The sequence below is a fragment of the Schistocerca gregaria genome, chromosome 1 (assembly GCF_023897955.1).
Source record: "Schistocerca gregaria isolate iqSchGreg1 chromosome 1, iqSchGreg1.2, whole genome shotgun sequence".
Lineage (NCBI taxonomy): Eukaryota > Metazoa > Arthropoda > Insecta > Orthoptera > Acrididae > Schistocerca > Schistocerca gregaria.
The window spans coordinates 900,371,107-900,393,189 of record NC_064920.1 but is presented as its reverse complement, the minus strand read 5'-3'; the positions used below and the strand labels follow the sequence as shown (position 1 = coordinate 900,393,189).

General features: G+C 40.5%; 1 protein-coding gene across 1 annotated transcript; it reads right to left on the bottom strand.

The window, feature by feature from the left end:
• Nucleotides 1–240: 240 nt before the first annotated feature.
• Nucleotides 241–20,460, bottom strand: LOC126274577 (cuticle protein 65-like). Its single transcript, XM_049977125.1, has 2 exons — nt 20,449–20,460; nt 241–531 (listed from the first exon to the last, which is right to left on the bottom strand). The coding sequence occupies exons 1-2, from the start codon at nt 20,458–20,460 to the stop codon at nt 310–312; spliced, it is 234 nt and encodes a 77-aa protein (XP_049833082.1). The 3' UTR covers nt 241–309.
• Nucleotides 20,461–22,083: the final 1,623 nt, after the last annotated feature.

The window sequence follows — 22,083 nt, the reverse complement described above, 5'->3', positions numbered from 1 at the left end:
GATTTAAATACTTTCGGGTATGCATGTAATGGGAAACACTCTCTTGAACGACCACATTGATACTACACTACAATATTTCACAATATTCGATGTATATTAACTTGTGAAAATAATGACTACATTGCTGGCAGCGGAGCGGACAAATAAGCAGAAGGGCTAGATTTCTGGTATACTTCCGTTACGTGCAACAGGGTGTATGAAAAAGGATGAGCTGGTTTTCTGAATAAAGAAAACATTAAATAAGGCTACAGAGAGTTTATTTATACATACGCAGTACACACAGACACGTATAGATTAGGAAGAAACGGTTCAGCCTATGATGGGGTGAGCCAAGCCCAGCCCCACACCGAGAGGTGCGTGGGCGATGGCGGGGGCGGCGACGATGGGGGCGGTGGCTATGGCGGGGGCGGCGAGGACGCGCGGCGCCAGCACAGCGCCGGGGGCGGCCAGAACTCCCGCCCCCAGGAGGCCGCGCTTCTCTCGCGTCTCCTGGCTGCAAGCAACTGCCACGCAGGCGGCCAAGACAATCACCTACAAAACAAGTGTACATTTAATTTACGTCATCGCAGGAGCTTTGCGCTGCAAAGGAATCGACGTTGGCACATTAGAAACGATAACAATACTCATGCAACCATCCAGACTGGATTTTTCTCTGGTTGAAAATTGTCAACTGCCTCGAAATACATATGTCGTGAAACTTTAATTACAATTTGTCACAGTAGAACGCTCGATATAAGTTGGGCTTATCTGATAACTAATGAGGAGGTAATGAACTCAACTATAGAGAAAAATGAATTATGGCAGGTCTTCACTAAAAGAAAGGATTAGTCGACAGGACACCTCATGGAGCATGAACAATTGGCAATTTTGCTACCGCAGGTAAATTGTGGGGAGTTAAAATTATTGTGCGAGAGGAGGGGGGGGGGGGGGGGCGACGTTCGATTGCGGAAAGCAGACTACAGGACAATCTAACTGTTTGCTGTCGTCTGTCGTCAAAGAGCAGTTCTTGCCTGTACACTGTGATTTTAAAACGTAAATTTTTCGATTTTTAGTGAGGAGTTCCCAAATGATAAATTTACTTTCCCAGAAATTAACGGCTACAGAGGACTCAAGATTTGAAGAAAAATAGATAATCACATTTTCAATTTAGTGTAGTGTCCTATTATAGACTTACGCAGATGTGTGGAGGCACGGCAAGGTCTTTGTGCTGAACGGCATTCGCTACACATGCAAACTTAAATGTCTAGTTGATAAAAGTGACTTCAAGAAGACAGGCTGTATAGAAAACCAGTGAGGCTCCAGTATAAATTATGAAGCCCATCCTGACACCTATGAACGAATTTCGTGTTTTTCAATAAAAGTCTGGAGTGTTTTGATTGCCGGGTGTACTTTGGCAAGGTAAATATTTGTATCCAAGAGCTTATGACTCCGTATTTATACATATTATGGAAGGCTTACACGACCAAATGTTTACAGATTATGGCTCAAATGGTTCTGAGCACTATGGGACTTAGAATCTGAGGTCATCAGTCCCCTAGAACTTAGAAATACGTAAACCTAACTGTCCTACGGACATCACACACATCCATGCACGAGGCAGGATTCGAACCTGCGACCGTAGCGGTCGCGCGGTTCCAGATTGATGCGCCTAGAACCGCCCCGCCACTCCGACCGGCTACATATTATGACATTGTCCATTTGTCATTAGAAGAGCAAAGTACTTGCTCAAAAGGAAAAAGAAATTTAAGAGGAAACGAATCGGCAGTTAAGGCTTGCTAATACGAGATCAGAAAGTAATGCTAATTGTCATGTAATGTCAAGAAGTAAACTTTTACCAGAAACATTAATCTTCCAAAGAAGAAAATTACGACTAGTGGGCATGATGATAAACAGTGTTGTGTTCAGCACTGCAAAAACAAAAGAATGATATTGCTGGATGTTCGGCAGCGCCGTGTTAAAATACTAACCCCAAGAGGACCGCAGCAAGTCGGTCGCAACTTTGGCAGCTTAGTTGCTTCACTGTTTTAAAACTGCGCTGCCTAAGGGCGAAAATTATTTGATTAAAAATTACGCTGGCCGTGGAAGAACACGAACATACAGAATACAATGACACTTGGAGTTTAACACCCAATCGACGTAAAAGTCATCACCCATGGGACACAACCTGTGACTGAACATCTATAGGGCTGGAAAATGGTGTAGAATATTCTAAGAAACCAGTTTGGCATTATCCTCACATCATAGAAAAATTTTAAATGCATAATAAAAACATTATATTTTGAACATTACCAATGTCGTTTGACATAAACAGTGCTGGAATTTTTCATGAGATATATAATTACAGTAGCAGTGAAAGGTGTTGGCCAAATCAGATACGGATGCAGATCATTAAATGAGTTATATGCTAGAAAAGTAATGATTAAATGAGAGCGAGATGTAAAACATTTACAGGCCAGGTGCTGCTCACTCTCCCATTGGAAGCTGTGGCATACTCGTATGATATACTAAGGTAAGTGGTTGGATGGTAGTTGGGACTGCTACTTACCAGAAACTTCATGTTGTAGGTTGAGAGAGACGTGTGCGTCGAATGCTGTGGAGTGGCCAGCGGGCGGCTTATATAGCCGCACCGACCCCACACGCAGGGCGTTGGCCGCTGCAGCTGTCGGCCTTGCTTATCCCACAGTAGACGACCCCCGTGGTGACAGCCTGCACACTGTTGTGACCTGTCCTGTTCCTACGTTAGTAGATTTTGAATTTTTACGTATTGGTACCGCTATGTTGTTGATACAACAATGACATAACCTCAGACTCATTTTTATTTTCTACTCGCTTGGCTACCAGAGCACTTGTTAGCTTGTAGACTGATATCATATCCCGTAAGCCTGTAACCAGGTAAAATTCATCTTAATATACTGACAACGGGACTATGAGACCTGTAATCACGACTTCTGAGTCTTACGTCAATTTTACGGGGACCTGTTTCGAGTACTTGGCTGGTGGTTTTTCATGGGACGGACCACAGTTACTGAATAATTCGATACTGAAGTGCTACGTGTGTCTCCTAGACCAGTTACGTTGTTAATGTTTCAAGCCAGCGAGCATCACGCAGCAGTTGATGTTCTAGACTACCATCTGGTGGCGGTAGTGGAACAAATGCTGTATATGTACGCCTTGTTTCTTTATTTTTTCTTCCTTCGAGAGAAAATTCCATAAAAATACAATTCTTACTTCTGAATCGATTTAATGCACCAACTTTAACAGGAATGGTAAAATACGCGCGCTATTTTCGTGCATCTCTTTTGAAAAATCCGTATACCTACAAGATAGTTCTTTCCATGAAACGTGAGTGGCACTCTATGAATTTCAATTTTAGTTATTTCTACGACCAATACCATCCTGAATTCCGCTCTTGGGCTGCAAGCGACAGCGATTAAGATGATTCTGTAATCTGTTCTGTAACAAACGGAATGCATGTTCGATGGAAGCTTGCTTTAGCGATTGCTATATTATTACAACGAAAATGTCTATATTAGAATGATTTGAAATAACATACACAATTTAATGGTATTGTATATGATGAAAATGAAGAAGAAAAAAGGGTACGCAGTTGGAATTCTATCTCGTACAGAAAGCGTCGTATCCGCGAATCTTACTAGCCGCAACAAATGGTTTAATTCATACTTAACTGGAAGAATGCAGAAAGTTGAAATAAGTGGTTCATGTAATGTTAATACAACAGCTGATTCCTCAAAATGGGGGGCTATCAAGTACACAGTCCCACAGGGTTCGGTCTTAGGTCCTTTACTGTTCTTGATATACATTAATGACTTACCATTCGATATTGATGAAGATGCAAAGTTAGTTCTTTTTGCTGATGATACAAGTGTAGTAATAACACCTAAAAACCAAGAACTAAGTAATGTAATTGTAAATGATGTTTTTCACAAAATTATTAAGTGGTTCTCAGCAAACGGACTCTCTTTAAATTTTGATAAAACACAGTATATACGGTTCCGTACAGTAAATGGCACAACTCCAGTAATAAATATAGACTTTGAACAGAAGTCTGTAGCTAAGGTAGAATTTTCAAAATTTTTAGGTGTGTCCATTGATGAGAGGTTAAACTGGAAGCAACACATGGATGGTCTGCTGAAACGTCTGAGTTCGGCTACGTATGCTATTAGGGTCATTGCAAATTTTGTTGATAAGAATCTCAGTAAATTAGCTTACTATGCCTACTTTCATTCACTGCTTTCGTATGGTATCATATTCTGGTGTAATTCATCGTTGAGTAGGAAAGTATTCATTGCTTAAAAACGTGTAATCAGAACAATTGCTGGAGTCCACCCACGGTCATCCTGCAAACATCTATTTTAGGATCTAGGGATCCTCACAGTATATATATTCACTTATGAAATTTGTTGGTAATAATCCAGCCCAATTCAAGAGTAATAGCAGTGTGCATAGCTATAACACCAGGAGAAAGGATGATCTTCACTATGCAGGGTTAAATCTGACTTTGGCACAGAAGGGGGTAAATTATGCTGCCACAAAAGTCTTTGGTCACCTACCAAACAGCATCAAAAGCCTGACAGATAGTCTACCAACATTTAAAAATAAATTAAAAGAATTTCTAGATGACAACTCCTTCTACTCATTGGCTAAATTTTTAGATATAAATTAAGGGAGGGAAAAAAACTAACTTAAGCATTAGTGTCATGCAATATTTTGTGTAATGTAATATCTTGTACAGACATCTTTCTTTAACCTGACACGTTCCACATCATTACGAAGTGTCGTATTCATGATCTGTGGAACAAGTATTAATCTAATCTAATCTAATCTAATCCGCGCTAAGCTTGCTTGTTCGAAAATTTAACTAACGCTACAACTATAGGTCACGTGCTTATAATGTCGATATCGATTTTCTCGGAAACTACGTGCTGTTGCAGAAAAAGTCACTTGTCAGGTACTCAGGTCTTTATGCAACATACCTAACACTCATCAAAAACATGGAGTTCCATATCTGATAGTCCTCTTGAGAGATGTCAGCGTCTTTTTTTCTGTAAACCTCTGAATTTGCGTTCAGTCGATACTAGTACGAGGCTAAAGAATCTAAAACCTGCATAATTAGACATCGCCAAATAAACAGTTGCGTGCAACAGACAATTATGAGCACCATATCCACAAAGTGATGAATGAAGGATTACTTGGGAAAAACGTAAAAATCTGCTAGTAACATAATGTACTAACACATCCACTCCTTAGACAAACATGTCCTGTAAAATAACTTTTGCTGTGTAGTTGTATGTTCTTCCCTCATTTGTATAGGAAGTGCAAATGTTGAGGTTCAATGAAGGAACTGATAGACAGTGGAATAGAACGGTTTGCCGGCCGGATTGGCCGAGCGGTTGTAAGCGCTTCGGTATGGAACCGCGGCCGCTGCTGTCGCAGGTTCGAATCCTGCATCGGGGGTGGTTGTGTGTGATGTCCTTAGGTTAGTTAGGTATAAGTAATTCTAAGTTCCATGGGACTGATGACCTCAGGTGTTAAATCCCATAGTGCTCAGAGCTATTTGAGCCATTTGAATAGAACGGTTTCCACACTTGGCAATCACAATTTGTGCTCGTCTTTGTAATAGCCGCACTGCAGGAGAACATTATCAAAAGCGACAGTGTTTTTGCCACAAGTTGCCACAAGTTTGTCGTTTTTGTGATCGTTGTGGTTGTAATTGTCTGTGAAACGGAACTGTTTTAGCTTAGCGACTCATACTTTTGTGCTCTTTAGATTCGGTGAAATGCAAACACTGATAGTACACTAATGTATATTTTTACAGATAAACGACATTTGATGAGTGGTAGTACATACGCATATTCGCATTTTAAATTCGTGTTTATTTGGTTTTAGCCTTTAAAATTGGAGCATTTTCCTTATAATATAAAGACACAGCCGAACTAATGAGTTGGACTGTCATTTAAGTAACGTAGATATGAAAACACATGGAGTGTCGGATAATACACTAAGCAAAAGAATCTTTTTAGCGTTTACTATCATCGTTACTAAAGAAATGATATTTACAGCTAGAGTAATTCATTTACTTCCACCTAACAGACAGTAAAAGCTAAATCGATGTACGTGACTGTCTGGGAGACCACAACAGACAGATTCAGCACTGAAACAAGAATGGTTTTTCCTACCTTAGCGCACACTGGCATCTATCATTCGCCAAGTATGAGGGAAATGTGTTAAACGTACTAGATCAGTGTAAATGCCTGTAGGGTGTGTGTGTGTGTGTGTGTGTGTGTGTGTGTGTGTAGTGCTGTGGCAGTTCTATGTTGGTACACAGCCTACTCCTCTCGTACAGCACTGCGAGAGGAGGGGAGTAGGGTGAGGGGTGGAGGTGGTCGCCGAGCTGAACGTCTCCCACCCGATGGAATGATCTCCATCAACAGTCACTATCTCGACATGGGACTCACAAAGCTGGATTTCCTACGTAGATTTCGCAATACCACTTCTGATTGGTTATGTAAAAAATCCAATATCAATTCTAAAGAACGCTTGTAGGTCCTGGAATTCCGCACAGCCTGTTTTGAAACTGAGAGGGTAGTCAATTTGTGTCTTGTTGTTAACATTTTCTTATAATCTGAGCGGAGGATATTTTATCCTGTTAAGGAAAAGTACAAATGACAGAATAAACATCAACTGTGCACTTATAATATTTAATTGACGAGAGACAGCGACTGGGTTGACTAAATCGGTAACCGGAACAGCGGTTACCCATCCAATATTGTCCATGCCCGACGTTGCTTAACTTCCTGATCTGACATAAACTAGTTTATTCAACGAAGTAAAGCCTTTGGCCATAGACAAGAGTCCAAACAAAAAAATTTTAAGGTATGCTTGTATTCATATAGGCCTTCACGTCTGCTAATGCACTTTTGACCGAGTAAGTTAAAATACAGGCTATTTCAAATTTAAGTCAGCCAAGACACATTCATGGCAACAATGGGACTGAAACGTCAAGGACTTAACTGCGAAAGACAGGTTCGACCTCTAATGTGTGATATAGAAATGCAGACCTTGTAGTCATAACTGACGCAATGTTGCATCGTATTTGCATGAGAACGTTTCTGTGTAACGGGAACGTTTGCGAAAGTAGAGTGTCCTTAACGTGAAAAACAGGTAAACGCACACGTTTTTCGAAAATATTTATAAGGTAACGTCGTGCCAGGACTAAAAGGATGAACTTTATGTTTTATACAAGCATCAGAGAAATAAATGAACTATCAGAACCAAAAGTAGGAAAATATGATGAATGAAAGTATTAGAATAGAGATACAATTCTGCGTAACAACGTACTACACACCAGCAAAATAAAAAAAGGAATGTATAGGAGAAAATTATTTTGATTTGGAGCACGGCCAATGAATAGAGATTTTATGTAGATTAGCCTCGAAAGATTTTATAATACCTGAAATCCAGTAACAAGTGAAGTATGCATCCAACAGGTCATTGCCTTTTTACTCAACTTTCGCACGATTGTCGTAGACGTAGAGTATCAAATTCTGCACTAGAACTCTTTATTCCTCAAACTCTGACGTAGTGATATTGATTACGTTTGGACCAATATCGAAGTGCAAGTCCTTAAATTAAGTGCAAGTCGTCAACGGCTTGCGTGTCCCCAGTTACCCAGCTGCTGAAAGGGGATTACAGTTTAACGTGGAATCCGAACCACGTGTAGCTCTTAGCGACTCCTCAAATCGTTGCGAGGTCATTTCAATGAATACTTTATCCCATGTTCCCCTAACATCTGATATAAGCTGGTTGTTGTGAAAGTTCTTCCACCTCAGCTCAACTAACATCAGAATATGTAGCTTCTATTCTTTTAGGACTGTTCTTAATATGTCTTTCCGGGTTGCGTAGCTGTTCTCGATTATAGCGAATCTGACAAAGCTGAGCTTTGAATTATTTTTTCACAAAAGACGGCTGTTACTTTCTTTCTGGCAGGAATCATTTACAAGTACTTTTTTTCAGGTTGACCTGGCTGATTTTTGATATTTTAAGAACATGATGTACTTGTAATAATTTGTATTTTGCGTCACTATCTAATAATACGCTTTTCTTTCCTAATAAGTCCAAGACTGGGAGCGAGCTGTCACGATTCCTGAGGGCGGGTTCAAGCGCAATTGCATATAGTGTAATTGATAATGAACAAACCTTACGGAAGTACCGTTTTACATCGGATGTTCGCTATTTTGTCTGTATCCTTAAAAAATTGCTCTGACAAGGCGGAAGAATGTGTTGCAGAGTCCAAATTTTCGTATTGGTTATAGCTGGAAACTGTGAGAGATCTGGCGGAAAGATTTTGAAAAAAACTACAGGCATTAAAATTCCCTTCTTTTACAGATGTTAGTAATGGCCACTGCGTCACGGCAGTCCTCAAATTGTCGATTATACTGCGCTCAGGAAAGGCACACGTTTGGTAAGCTCCACTCACGTTTTTTGTTACCGCCCTTAGTCTTGCGTTTGCTGTCCGAGGGGCGTTCAATAAGTAATGCAACACATTTGTTCGAAAGTAGATAGATTTCATTCAAAATTTGAATACAGCATTTTATTTCCCACTCTTTTGAATGGAGAGTCCTATTATTCAACACAATCTCCGTTCAGTACGACAGCCTACATCACCTTACTGTGAGGGCCTGCATGACAACATGGTACCAATCTACTGGTCGAGTCGAAACCAACGTCTTGCTGCATTAGTAACCTCCACGTTCTCCACTTATTGCTTCTCGTGGAGTGCATCTTTCATTGGACCAAACAGATGGAAGTTGGGCTGTAGGGCGGATGAGGAAGAACAGTACAGCGAAGTATAGGGAGTTGTCATGGGCAAGGAGAAGTTCGTTTGAATTTTTGCGCCGACGAACACGATGAAGTTGTTTCTTCACTTTCCTGAGGGTTGCACACGGTTGCATATATTTACTCTTCTGGAATCTCTTCCCTGAAAGAATTGTCTGCTTCAGTCAGCACGTCGTCAAGATCATTCAGAAGGAGTGATTCGCAGCTCTTGTCTACTTCTAATGCAGCACCCAAGTCACGGAAACCTTGCAGGGCTCCCTTTTTATATGAGCTTGCTCTTGTGTTGTCTTGTTTCCTAGCAAACGTTTCTGGATTATTTTGTGTTTTTTCTTTTTCGATGTTCGGATTAGGTTGTATACTGACACTGTCTGCTCTTGGACAATAAAATCAACTCTTGTTCTCTCTTGCTCATCCTTTAGTTACCTTCACGTCTCAGACAACATCTGCGCTTTAATCTGATTTATCTGTGCACTGTTTGAGACATCATCTAGTAATTTTTGGTTCTGTTCTCGAAGAGTCGTGAAATAAAATTCCTCTGTCCTTTTGTTCCACTCACTTTTTGTTGTAACGTATTGTGTTTCGCATGCTCCATGCACAAATTTAAACCACTTCGACACATACTTACATTACTGACACAGCTTATCAATGTTCACAGCATCATAATTCTTAATTCCTCATAATTAAGTGAGGTAGTACCTGTATTTGATTTCCAGTAATATTTTTCACGGAAAATCGGTTGCTTCTATAAACTGATTCTGGTAATAAAAGCACATTATTTATGACAGATTCACTATCCAGGTTTCTGATATAGTGATGTTGCATACTTTCTTGTGAGTCGTAAATCCGGTCCATTCTGCTCGTTGATTGACGAGTGACGGAGGTGTAGGAGTACATTAATGAGTCTGCGTTTGTTGTCTTCCACGTATTAATTCTATTTTAAATTCTGACCATGTATCCGAGTTCCACCTTTCTGTTGAAGTTTTCCTTTTGGTCTTTCTTGTTAATAACAGAGTTAACATCACCACCAATTACGACTTCGTTACATGTCGTTCGTAAAACGAACATAATATCTTGTTGGAAAATCTCGGCTCTCAGCTCTCTACACCTCCATCTAGACGAATCATACATATTTGCAAAGAGTATATCTTCTCCGACTTGAAAGTTTGTGTGGGAAATGCAAATGGTATAGTTGTTTTTTCCATCGTTTAGGCGCAAGCAGAATGAAAGCAAAATTGGTTATATAGCTTCCGTATTTCATTTCAGATATTTCGTTTATAAGTTTATCTGGCTGATTTTTAAAGTGAGTAAAAATTTAGATCTTTTCCAGGTTTTCTTCCCTTCGTTTGACTGAAGAATAATTTCGAATTTTTGGACAATATATCAGAATGTGTGTGGAGAGCAGATACGTATGTCTGACCTATACACGGTATGAAGAAGCACCGACTGCACCGACTATAGTTCGTCCAGTTTCCTGACAAAGAGAGAGAGACAAAATAAATGATAATTTACATTTCCAATCACAGATTGGGAAATCGAATTGCTTGATATGAGTCACGGGTTGATCTGATTATTATTTCAAAAGCAGAGGGAATTAATCCACACGTATTATATAAATAGATATATGTAAATAAGTTTGCGTGTGTGTGTAGATATGTATGTGTGTGTGTGTGTGTGTGTGTGTGTGTGTGTGTGTGTGTGTCACAGCGCCTCATAAACCACTGTATCGAGTCAACCAATCTTGCTACGCATAGACGCTACTGACACCCGACAATCGCTTTTGCTTGTCTCTGTGACCTCTTTGTCGACATGTCGGCGGAACGTCAAACTCAAATATCTTTCCTTCCTTACTATTGCTTTGGAGGCATCGTCCTATGAAATGGGTGGGAGTGAAAAAGAATCTTTAAAACTTTTTTCCTTCCTGACAACCCGCAGAAAATGAAGAAATGGAAAATGTTTACAAATACTTCGTTTTCGCTGTTCATGCAGTAAAAATACAGCACGAGGCGGGAGTTTACGATTTAGTACTTCTTTACCACTAATTGTTTTTGCGACACGTTTTACAGAAGATATACATCCTTACGACTCAACGTATGTGCAAAATTATATCATTGTAAGACACATAATTCAGGAGCTACGACGTCATAAACAATGAGAAGCGTGAAAAACTGCCGAAATATGCATAATGTTCAAATTTACTACTACTTTGCTAATGACCCTAGTCGCAATTAATTTCGCAAACACTTTACACATAATACCCTGAATGTACCAATAACATTGTATCATTATACGCCATAAAGTTCAGGAGGTATGACGTCATAAACTGGGTGCTGTGTGAAAAACTTTCACATTGTCCAAGACATTTAAATTTATCAATTAGTTCCTGCTAACTCCATTCGCAATAAACTTCGCAGAGTATACACCATATGGCTCTTAATGTAACTAGAAAATTATACCATTCTACCAGACATATTTCGGGAGTACGACGTCATATCCCGAGCGAGGTGGCGCAGTGGCTACCACACTGGACTCACATTCGGGAGGACGACGGTTCAATCCCGTGTCCGACTATCCTTCCCCGTCCTTTCCTAATCCGCTGAGACCGATGACCTCGCTGTCTGGTCTCCACCCACTAAAGAACAACAATATGACGTCGTAGGCATTAAGGACAAGGCAAGGCGCCACGTGATATGGGTGTGGACTCACAGCTATAAGTAAATACCTGTACAATTCCGGGTTTCTCAGCTCGGTGTTAAGTAAATGGTATCAAACAAATTTTACCAAAAAATTGAAGATCACCATACGCCTGCCTAATCAGAAGATTGTCGTATCAGTGTTGAGTAATTTTTCCGAAGCCCAGATTAATTATTTGTTGTACTTTGCAAAGTGGCGAAAATCCACCAAGGTTGGTTGAAACTGCAATTTGAATTTTGTGCTACGGCTAGTTCTAGGCCAAGGAACGCTAGACATTCTACCACTTCGCAGAACTGCCGCGACTCCAGTATCTCCGACCTCTGAGCCACGAGGCCTGACTCCTCTTTCCGCTGGCAGACGCATAATTGACAAACAGAATGCAAATATTGTGCTACATAATTCAGATAATGTAGAAAATTTTAGTGACTGGAGTTAAATCATAGAGGGGGTTCAACAGAGTTCAATTTTTGTTCCACTCTTATTACTTGTATATATTAATGACCTTCTATTTCACCGTCAATAAGCAAAATTGGGACTTTTCGTAGGCGATACTAGTGTTGTAGTAAATCCCATTAGAGAGAAAGCGACTGAAGTGTGGGTAAGTGATATTTTCCAAAAGGATGTTAAGTGGTTCTCCGAAAATGGACTCCCCCTAAATCTTGGAAAGAAAGCGCACTACATTGAGTTCTGTAGAACACTCAGAGTCAAACCAACAATTGATGTACCACGGGAGCAGGAGTCTGTAAGCAGGAAAGAATGCTCCAAATTTTAGGGTGTACATATTGACGAAAACTTGATCTGGAAGAAGCATAATACTGAAATCGTCTAACAGTGACGTTAAACTACTTCTTCTCTCTGTATAATTGCTAATCTGAAAACAAACTATCAACCTCGAGAGATAGATTACGTATTTTTTCTCAATAGTGTCGTACAGAGTGATTTTCTAGATTATCTCATCACTAAGAAATCAAGCATTGACTACACAAATTCGAGTACAGAGAATAATGTGTGGTGTTCACCCAAGGACGTTATGCAAGTTCTTTTTCAGGGAGCTAGTGAAATTCGACATAAATAATCTGTTATAATTTGAGAAGCACAGTGATAAACATGCCTACAACACTATAGGAAAAAATGACGTTTATTACCCATTGCTGAAGCTGTCATTGGCTCAGAGAGAAGCTCAATCAATTTAAAATCATTTCTCTTCTGCAACTCCTTCTATTTCATTTACCATTGTCGAAAAACTACTATAAATAATAATAAAATAAATAATAAACTATAAATAATACTAAAAACTGATAGCGAGTAATATAAAAGAGAGAGAGTTGGATGAGTAGGAATAAAGTAATAGTATGCTCGTTCATGTTAGCACTAATCTGTATACATATTCTGTGAACTGACTGGTTCCACATCATTTCGGTAAAAGAATCATTCAAATTATTTACACATTGAGTAGCTGACTAACTATGTTATTACCTGTGTTGTGGTGTACGTATTAACAAAAGTGTCAAGAGAGGTGCCTGCAACTTCTGTCGGTCGCAGTTCTTTGGTGGAACGAATAGTTAGTATCTCGTCTGTAATTTCGTAGTGTTGCAATCCGATGGGTAGCCGTGATAAAGCTACGTACTTCTTCGCTATAGATAATTTGTCCGGCCTTTGTCAAAGCTTCAGTTATCTGTCATTTCATAACACTTTTCATAATTTACCTTATTTTATTAGTTCCTGTCTTTACGTATACACTGGTACTTTAAGACACCAGTGAACTCTGTACTATCTGAATGTCAAAATCTAGCTGTCTGACCGTGCCAGCATAGATGCTGGTATTTAGTTTCTTGTCTAATTACAGCATGGGTACTACGACGTACCACCAAAATGCAAAATGAAATTGCTTTCAGCTACTGCTCCCACATCAGCACATTACATGACATTTTGGCATAAACTTTGAAGCCAGAAATAAGTAAATCATTCCTGATCACATACAGACCAGCGGAAATATTTTTGCCTGGTTACAACACGGCGGGCTATGCGGGTGACAAGACTGTAGAGCCATGCCGAAGTCTCGTGCTCCCTACCCATTCACATAGAATCGGTGTATCCTACTGTCAGTGTGTAGAAGAAACAGTTTGTGATATAAATCACATCTTATTTCAGTGTGGACGCTATGAGAAAGTCAGACTAAACTGTTTAAAAGAGGTCTTAAGACTTGGTCACTTCCAGCCAAATTGATCCAAATTGTCGGGGCACAAAAAATAGGACCCATGACGCCATATCTATAATTACAGCTAATAAAAATTTAAATGGAATTGTGACCATTGAACTTAACTAATGAAATGAATTAACAAATAACTGATTGGCTGTCAACTGTGTCTGTAATATAAGTACAGCAGTATCGATCAGAAGATATATATGGATGAAGAGGAACAAGTGTTTTCTTTGCATGTAGATATGTTCAAAGCATTTAAACTGTGATGACTAAAACTGTTTGAAAGCTAAAAGCCAATAAAATAAAATAAAGTTTATTTAAGAACTTTCTGTGTTTGTTTTGATGAGTATTCAGTGAGGCATGAGTATGCAGTTGTGTATTTCGAGCTCCTTTTATTCAGAGATCGGTTGCGTGACGCACGGATAATAAGCAACTGAGTGTTTCCTCTTTGTATATCTGTGTAAGTGATTCCTTAAATTTAATTTTAATGGATTACTTTAGGTTGTCAAGGAAAAATTAAAAACTATTGTTTGTTACGAAAACGAGAAGAACTAAGGAATAAAACCACACTAAATTTATTTTCCCAAGTAATAGCCATGCTTTGCAAAACTATTTTGGAAAATAAATAAAATTAAAAAGTTTCAGGTCATCCCGTTGACTTCACGATTATGTAGTGATGGTGCCCGTTTTTTACAAAATAAAATACGAGTATAGTATTGTAAGATAATGTAAGTTTGCTTTTGTCATGTATTAATGGTTTTACTTAATGATATGAGATTTTTTTCTACAATCCATGTACTATAGAGTATACAACAAATAAATTTCGGATAGATTTGATGATAAATTAAGAAATGATAATTTATTTTTCATATGTTAACGAATGTTGTTTTGTTGTATCACTATGTTATGAACAAAAATCTTCCAACCTTTGAAATATCTTAAAACGGAAACACAGACAAATTAAATTCTGAAATCTGCTATGGTTGCTTAACTTCATAGGAAGAACTAATAGGCCAAGTTTCAAACAAATGTCAGACGATAAACAAGATGGTACACATCATTTGATATGACCCCTTAGTATCTACTAATATCTTCCTACACGTGCCTAACATTCATTTGCACAGTTTTTTCTAAACTTTCAGCATTATCAACCTACAGAAAAATCTAGAAAATGTGTGGAATGCTTTCCATAATCACCAGAGCCCGAGGAACCTTTACAAGACAGTACAGGATTTGCAAATTCTTCCATTTTCTGTACAGAAAAGTTGAACAACAGTGAAAGACAATACTTTAAAGTAAATTATATCTCAGATGGATAGAGAAGGTAGCGTATAAGGAGTACAAATTTAGATTTCCAGTGTTTGTAAAACTGCATGCCAGACTGAAACTCGAGACCTAATAATTGCCTTTATGGCCCAATAAACTCACCAGTTGTGTTATCCAGATCTAGCTCATCTCACAGCCGTCAGAGTTTCTCTCCTACCTGCTGAGCTTCTTACAAAGTCTCCTGCATACACAGCTGGTCTAGCACGCTTGGTTAAAAATAATAATTGATGCTCAACTCAATGAGTTTTTGGAAATCAATTTTTTATGATTGAGTTTAGTCTGGAGAGCGCGACTAAAATCTGCCCACACAAAAATCAGAGAATTGTTAGAATCTCACACCGACACACATTGTTACAACAACATACACTCCGTTGCAGGTTGAAAGATTGATAACGAAAACTGTGTGACTACATTGATCATTATCTATATTATTTCTCAAGTCAACATCCCTTTTTCTCAACGTATACTAATCGTAAATGGTTGAAAGAGGTATCACTAGAAAGGATTTTAACCGAATTCTGACACTGCTTGCCGATTTAAAATTAATATACGTAAAGAGTTTTGGCATAAGAGTGATTTCTAACTATCACAGGAAAAAGAGTATCATATACGCCCAGCTTCATTCTTATACTTTACGAAGATAAAAGATTAATCACGAATAATAGACTCCCTTTCCGTAGTATCTTGTCAGAAATACCATTTTATTTGTTTTAAGGTTTTAACTGGATAATTCTTACACAGCATTACCTTGGATAACAACCGTGACCACTGCGGTGGCCCATTATCTAAACCCGTCGTGCAAGTTCATATTTCTAAACGAATATACTTTCCGAAATGACAAACGTATTTGTCATTGTCATTCTGCTAACGAACTTCCTGTAATAGAAAATGTTTGTCTACTTAAAATTATAGGTTATGTGCCTCTACTGCCAGTCGCTAATCTCCACATGTCATACAAACAGGGACGAGCATTCGGAGTACAAACACGTTTTTGGACACATGGAAATATTTATAGAAGGGTTTATCATAAATTCATGGTTATTACTTCACGTAGTTGGCTTGATTATTAAAGACATTTTCTCTTCGTTCCCACGACTACCTTAATCCCAACAACAACACTTATTTGAATTACTTTCATTATTTAAAACTATGAAAGTACGTAAGTTTCTCATGGGTCTTCTAATCGCTGTTTGTTTTCTTAGTATTAAGTCACTCAGAGCAGACGCGACTCTAGAGTATTTTTGGTTTCAGTATCATGTCAACCGAAGGAATAATTCCTAAGAATAAAAACTAACATAGACATCTTAACAATCGTAGATGTTACAGATTAAATGCAAACGTTTTGGTATCAGCGTTGTTGAAACTGACAACAGCTGTAGAAGCGAAAAAATGTGAATACAAGTGCATGGGATGAAGTAGTCAGTGATGTACGACTAGACAAGAGAAAGGTATGAGGAGGTATAAGACAAATCACTGATTTTACAGAGGCTTTATTTTTGGAGACACAGTACACACAGAAAGGTATAAATTAGTATGTAGTGGTTCAGCCGATGATGGGGTGACCCAAGCCGATCCCGAGGCCGAGAGGGGCGTGGCCGATGGCGGGGGCGGCGACGATAGGGGCGGCGGCTATGGCGGGAGCGGCGAGGACACGCGGCGCCAGCACAGCACCGGGGGCGGCCAGCACTCCCGCCCCCAGGAGGCCGCGCTTCTCTCGCGTCTCCTGGCAGCAGGCGGTGGCCACGCAGGCGGCGAAGACTATCACCTGTAGAATAAAGATTCATTACCTGTCTGAGTCTGAATCAGAAGAGAAGCGGCTCACGTATCACTGCCACCGTTACATAATTCTACAATAATATTAGTAATCTCCTTAAAAGAATATATACATTGTGTTTGAGATCTGCAGAAGGCGTAGATCTAGTACCAGAACGTCAACTTGATGAAAGTCGTGGCAGTAAAGCGGTTCTTAAGGACGACTTGTTGTAGAAGGATGGTCGAAGTGAGCACGCGAAGGAATATCACAAGAAGTTAGCGGTTGTGGAGGCGCTAATGTACACTGGTGTCGAAAATTAAAGCAACAAACCGCAGTTTCCCCGTCCTCTGTGTAATTCACGATCTAATCATACAAACTGTTAGAAAATGTCAGTACGATCGTTTTCTGCATGGAAGAACAACCACACAAACGATGACGTCAAGACAGACAAATGGGGTAGTGTTTGCTGCGTTGTCCCACATCCACCATCGCTGTGTACACGGTCAGAGACAGTGCATTGTGGCATAGATAAGACACCTAACAGACTTCCTGACTTTAGAAAATATGTAAGCAATACAGTCGCAAACTGCTGGCGCCCAATGGCTTAATGTGAATCGTTCTGTTCTTTCTCGGGCGTGGCGACGGTTTATAGAGACCGAAAATGTGTTCCAAAGATCAGGGCAGGGCCGAGCACTTGTGACGTCAGACAGAGAAGACCATTATTTGATTGCAAGGGCATGTCGGTACTTCCTTAGTACTGCAGTGCTAGTGTCATCTGACCTCGCAGCATCCCCTGGACGTGTTGTATCGAGGCAAACGGTGATCAGCGGGTTTTGGTAAAGTGGCCATTATTGTCAGAGAGCTGCTGCGTGTGTACCTTTGAAGCGTCTTCACAGAAGGCAACGTATAAAGTGGTGTTGTCAACATGCCACCTGGGCCATAGAACAGTGGGCCACTATTCTCATCAGAGATGTGTCCCGATTTGGTCTGGAGAGTGATTCTCGACGGATTCCCATATGAAGAGACTGCGGAACAGGATTTCTAGACTCGAACGTTGTAGAAAGATACCGATATCGAGGAGGATTACTAATGGAGTGGCTAGCGATTATATTGACCACTTGAACACCTCCTCATGAAATTGTACTGATGAACCGGAAATGTTTAACTGCTCTCAGACCTCATGGCGAGATCTTTGGGCCTCACTTATGGCTGTTGCGAGGTGCTGCGTGCCCATACTTCGTATTGTGGACAATAGTACTCGATCTCATAGAACACGAATCGTTGATGTTTTTTGGAAACGGAAGACACTGCACTCATGACGTGGCCGCCCGTTACCCCGATTTGAATCCCATAGAGCAAGCCTCGGTTGCACTATGGATAAGGGTTGCATGAAGTAACCACTATCCCGGACTTACGAGCAGATCGGCAGGTAGATTGGCCTTTAATGCCTCAACATGAGATTGATGACAACATTCACTGCATGCCTCCTCGTTGCCAGGCCTGTATTATTGCCAGACGTGGTCACATCCTATACTGAGCGCATAAATCAGTTGTCGTAATGTGTGTGAAAATCCATTAGGTTGAAGAAAAAAAATGAAGCACACCTTTTCTACCGCTATACATGTTGCACTTGTTTACATTCTGGAAACCTTCCATTGTCTCTAATTTACTATCACCTGTTTACACTGTTTTGTTCAATAAAATGGTTCAAGTGGCTCTGAGCACTATGGGACTTAACATCTGAGGTCATCAGTCCCCTAGAACTTAGAACTACTTAAACCTAACTAACCTAAGGACATCACACACATCCATGCCCGAGGCAGGATTCGAAACTGCGACCGTAGCGGTCGTGCGGTTCCGGACTGAAGCGCCTAAAACCGCTTGGCCACCGCAGCCAGCCACTGTTTTGCGGCAATATAAATGCAACCTTGCAAATTTTCCGTTTGTTGCTTTAATTATGGGCACCAACATATACAACATAATTGAAATTATCCGATTTGTTGCTGTACGTCCACTACATGAAATAAACACAGTTAAGTTCAGATGCAAAAAAGGGCATAAGGTTACTTAGTACGTTCCGAAGTCACCATAGTTGGGGCAAAATATATATCTGCAGAACTAGAGGCAGGAGGATGGCCGCGGCCTATTTCAAATAATGTGTCCAGCATGTTCTATTTTCTAACGAAGTGCTATGTAGCGTATACAGTATTTAGCGTTTTATAAATATTTTCTTCCTGAATAGTACGACTGAAGTAGTCTACTGCGGCAGCATCTTCAAAAAGCTCTGCCCCAATCATGACTTAACGAAACTGTTGTAATATTTCTGTTGTCAAATGAAGTAATAACACTTATTGTATAATTGCTGTTCGAGCTTCTGTTAACGAATGTTTATGATTTCAGAATACGGAAGTGTATCAGATACCCATCCTGTGATTGATACTGCTCTGTTTAAAAGAGAGAAACGGCACTTAGTACAGACATGGCTACTCCGTACTAGCGACCACGTCTGAAACATATTTCTGTGGTTGATACTGCTCTGTTAAAAAGAGAGAAGCGGCGCATGATAGAAACATGCCTACTCCATACTACTGACACGTCTGAAACTGATATTTCTGTGAGATATTAAATGCTCTCAGTCGTTAGCCATTGTTGGCAGTGAGACCCTGAAGAGTAGGTTCAGCAGCAAAATCGGAAAAGCAGGAAGTGTATTCCCATTTGCGAATATTGCCCACCATCGGTTGTATAACGACGACAGTGGAAATTTTTCCCGGACTGGGACGCGAACTCGGTCTTCCCGCTCTACGCGAGCGGCCGCCGTAACCGCTTCGGCTATCCGGGCGCAAATCACTGGGAGACCCAAACTTCCAAATGTCGTCGTCCGTGTGCCATAGCCTGCACTTATACGTTACCCATATTCCCGTCCAGGAAGGACATATTTACTGAGAGTCGAGAATCTCGTATTGGAGAATACTTAAGGAATAGCAGTGCCCCTGTTATTAAGAAGTACGATGAAATGTTCCTTTGTACTTGCATGTTTGTTCGAAGGAACTTTGCATCGCACTTATTCATAACACAGGCACTACTGATTCGTAATTGGAAAGGGTTTTCTTGACCCGCGGACAGGGTCTCCCTTTGTTCGTCTAGGTATTGAGTGCAGGTGACTAGTGTAGTTGTGTGTATGGTGTGGCGTTTTGTTTGTCTTTTATCACTGACGCGGATCACCATCAACAGTTTTAATGCTCTCACTCCATCAGACACTGCTGATAGTTCTGAACTTTAATCTATGACGTTAGAGCAACGTTTGGCGGACAGGAAATTCATTCTCCCATCTATCCCCACACCACCCAAATAGTAGCAGTGAAAATGTCTTCCAACATCGAGATTCGAACCAGCTATATCCGACGTGAGTGCCATTGCAGAGGCGTACGTTGGCAAAATCGACTCCAGAGGAGGCTAATTACATCAAATTCGTACCAGAGACACGAACGTTAAGAAACAACAAATTTAATGGTCGACTGAAACGGAATACATTAACAGAATGGTGGTTGTTCTCCCGTTCTTAGCTCTCATATGAGAGACGAATGTAGAGGTTCAGATGTGAACTGACAGAGTTACTTACCAGAAACTTCATGTTGTAAGTTGAGAGAGGCAAGTGTGTCGAATGCAGTGGAGCGGCCAGCGTGCGGTTTATATAGCTTCAGCGACACCACGTGTAGGGCGTTGGCCGGCTCAGCTGTTGGCCTTCGATGACCACAGCAGGCGTAGGTTGTAGTGCTACCCTTTACACTGTCGTAAGCCGCTACTTTCCTAACCTATAGTTTGTAAAACAATATATTTCGGCACTTTCGTCACTTTACTCCCGAACTGACTAGTTCCATAAGTATCACTTCCTTGTTTCTTTGGACTTCCTGTTAATAGTACCGCTTTGCTGTTGATACCACATACCACAACTAGTACATCCAACTCTGTTTCATTCTCTGCTCCCTATGCCTTGGGAGGCCGGATCGTCGTCTAGGTCAACGAGCAAAATACCCCGCCCGACTAGACTGGTCTGATACGTCCCCCCCGCAAATTATTTAATGTCTTCATCTCAGCCTGTCGGAGTGGCCGTGCGGTTCTAGAAGCTACAATCTGGAGCTGGGCGTCCGCTACGGTCGCAAGTTCGAATCCTGCCTCGGACATGGAAATGTGTGATGTGCTTAGGTTAGTTAGGTTTAATTAGTTCTAAGTTCCAGGCGACTGATGATCTCAGAAGTTAAGTCGCAAAGTGCTCAGAGCCATTTGTCTTCATCTCAGAGTAGCACGTGCAAGCTACGTCCTCAATTATTTATTGAATGTTTTCAAATATCTGATTCGCTTTATAGTTTTTACCCTCTACTGTTCGCTCTAATATCATGGAAATTAGTCCATGATGCCTTCTCACAAGTCCTACCATCCTATCCATTCTTCTTCTCAGTGTTTTTAAATGTGTATGAATTTCGAAGGGGCCAAACTGTTGAGATCATCGGTCCCTAGATTTACACGCTACTTAAACTATCTTAAACTAACCTATGCTAAGAACAACACACACACCCATACCCGAGGGAGGACTCGAACCTCAGACGGGAGGGGCCGCGCAGTGAGTGACATGGCGCCTCTAACTGCACGGCCACTCCGGGCGGCTCAGAGTTTTCCTTTCGTTTCTTTCTTTGCCGATTCCGGAGAGAAACTCTACATTCTTCGTCTGATCAGTATAACTGATTTTCGAATCCATCTGCAGCACCACATCCAAAGCGCTTCGATTCTTTCCTGTTCTGGTTTTCCTTCTGTTCGTGATTCACTGACATGCAACGCTGTGCTCCAAAGGTTCATTTAATCTATCACGTTAGTTAAATTAAGTTAGTTAGTTAGTTAGTTAAATTAGTTAAAATCAGGCCAATATTTGATAGCAGAAGACTTCTCTGGGCCGGCCCTCCGTGCCTGCGCTACTCTGCTTTTATTGTCCTCGTTGCTTCGTCCGCTGTGTGTAATTTTGCTTCCAAGGCAACATAGTCTTGTAAATTCGTATATTTCGTGACCACAAATTTTGATTTTAAATTTCTCGATACTCTCATTTCCCTACTTCTCGCTGCCAGAGTCTTTCTCCGGTTATTCTCGAGCCGCACTCTGTGCTTATTAGACCATTCCATCTGACAGACCCTGTAATCCTTCTTCACTTCCACTGAGGATAGCATTATCATCAGTGAATCTTACCGTTGTTATTTTTTCATCATGA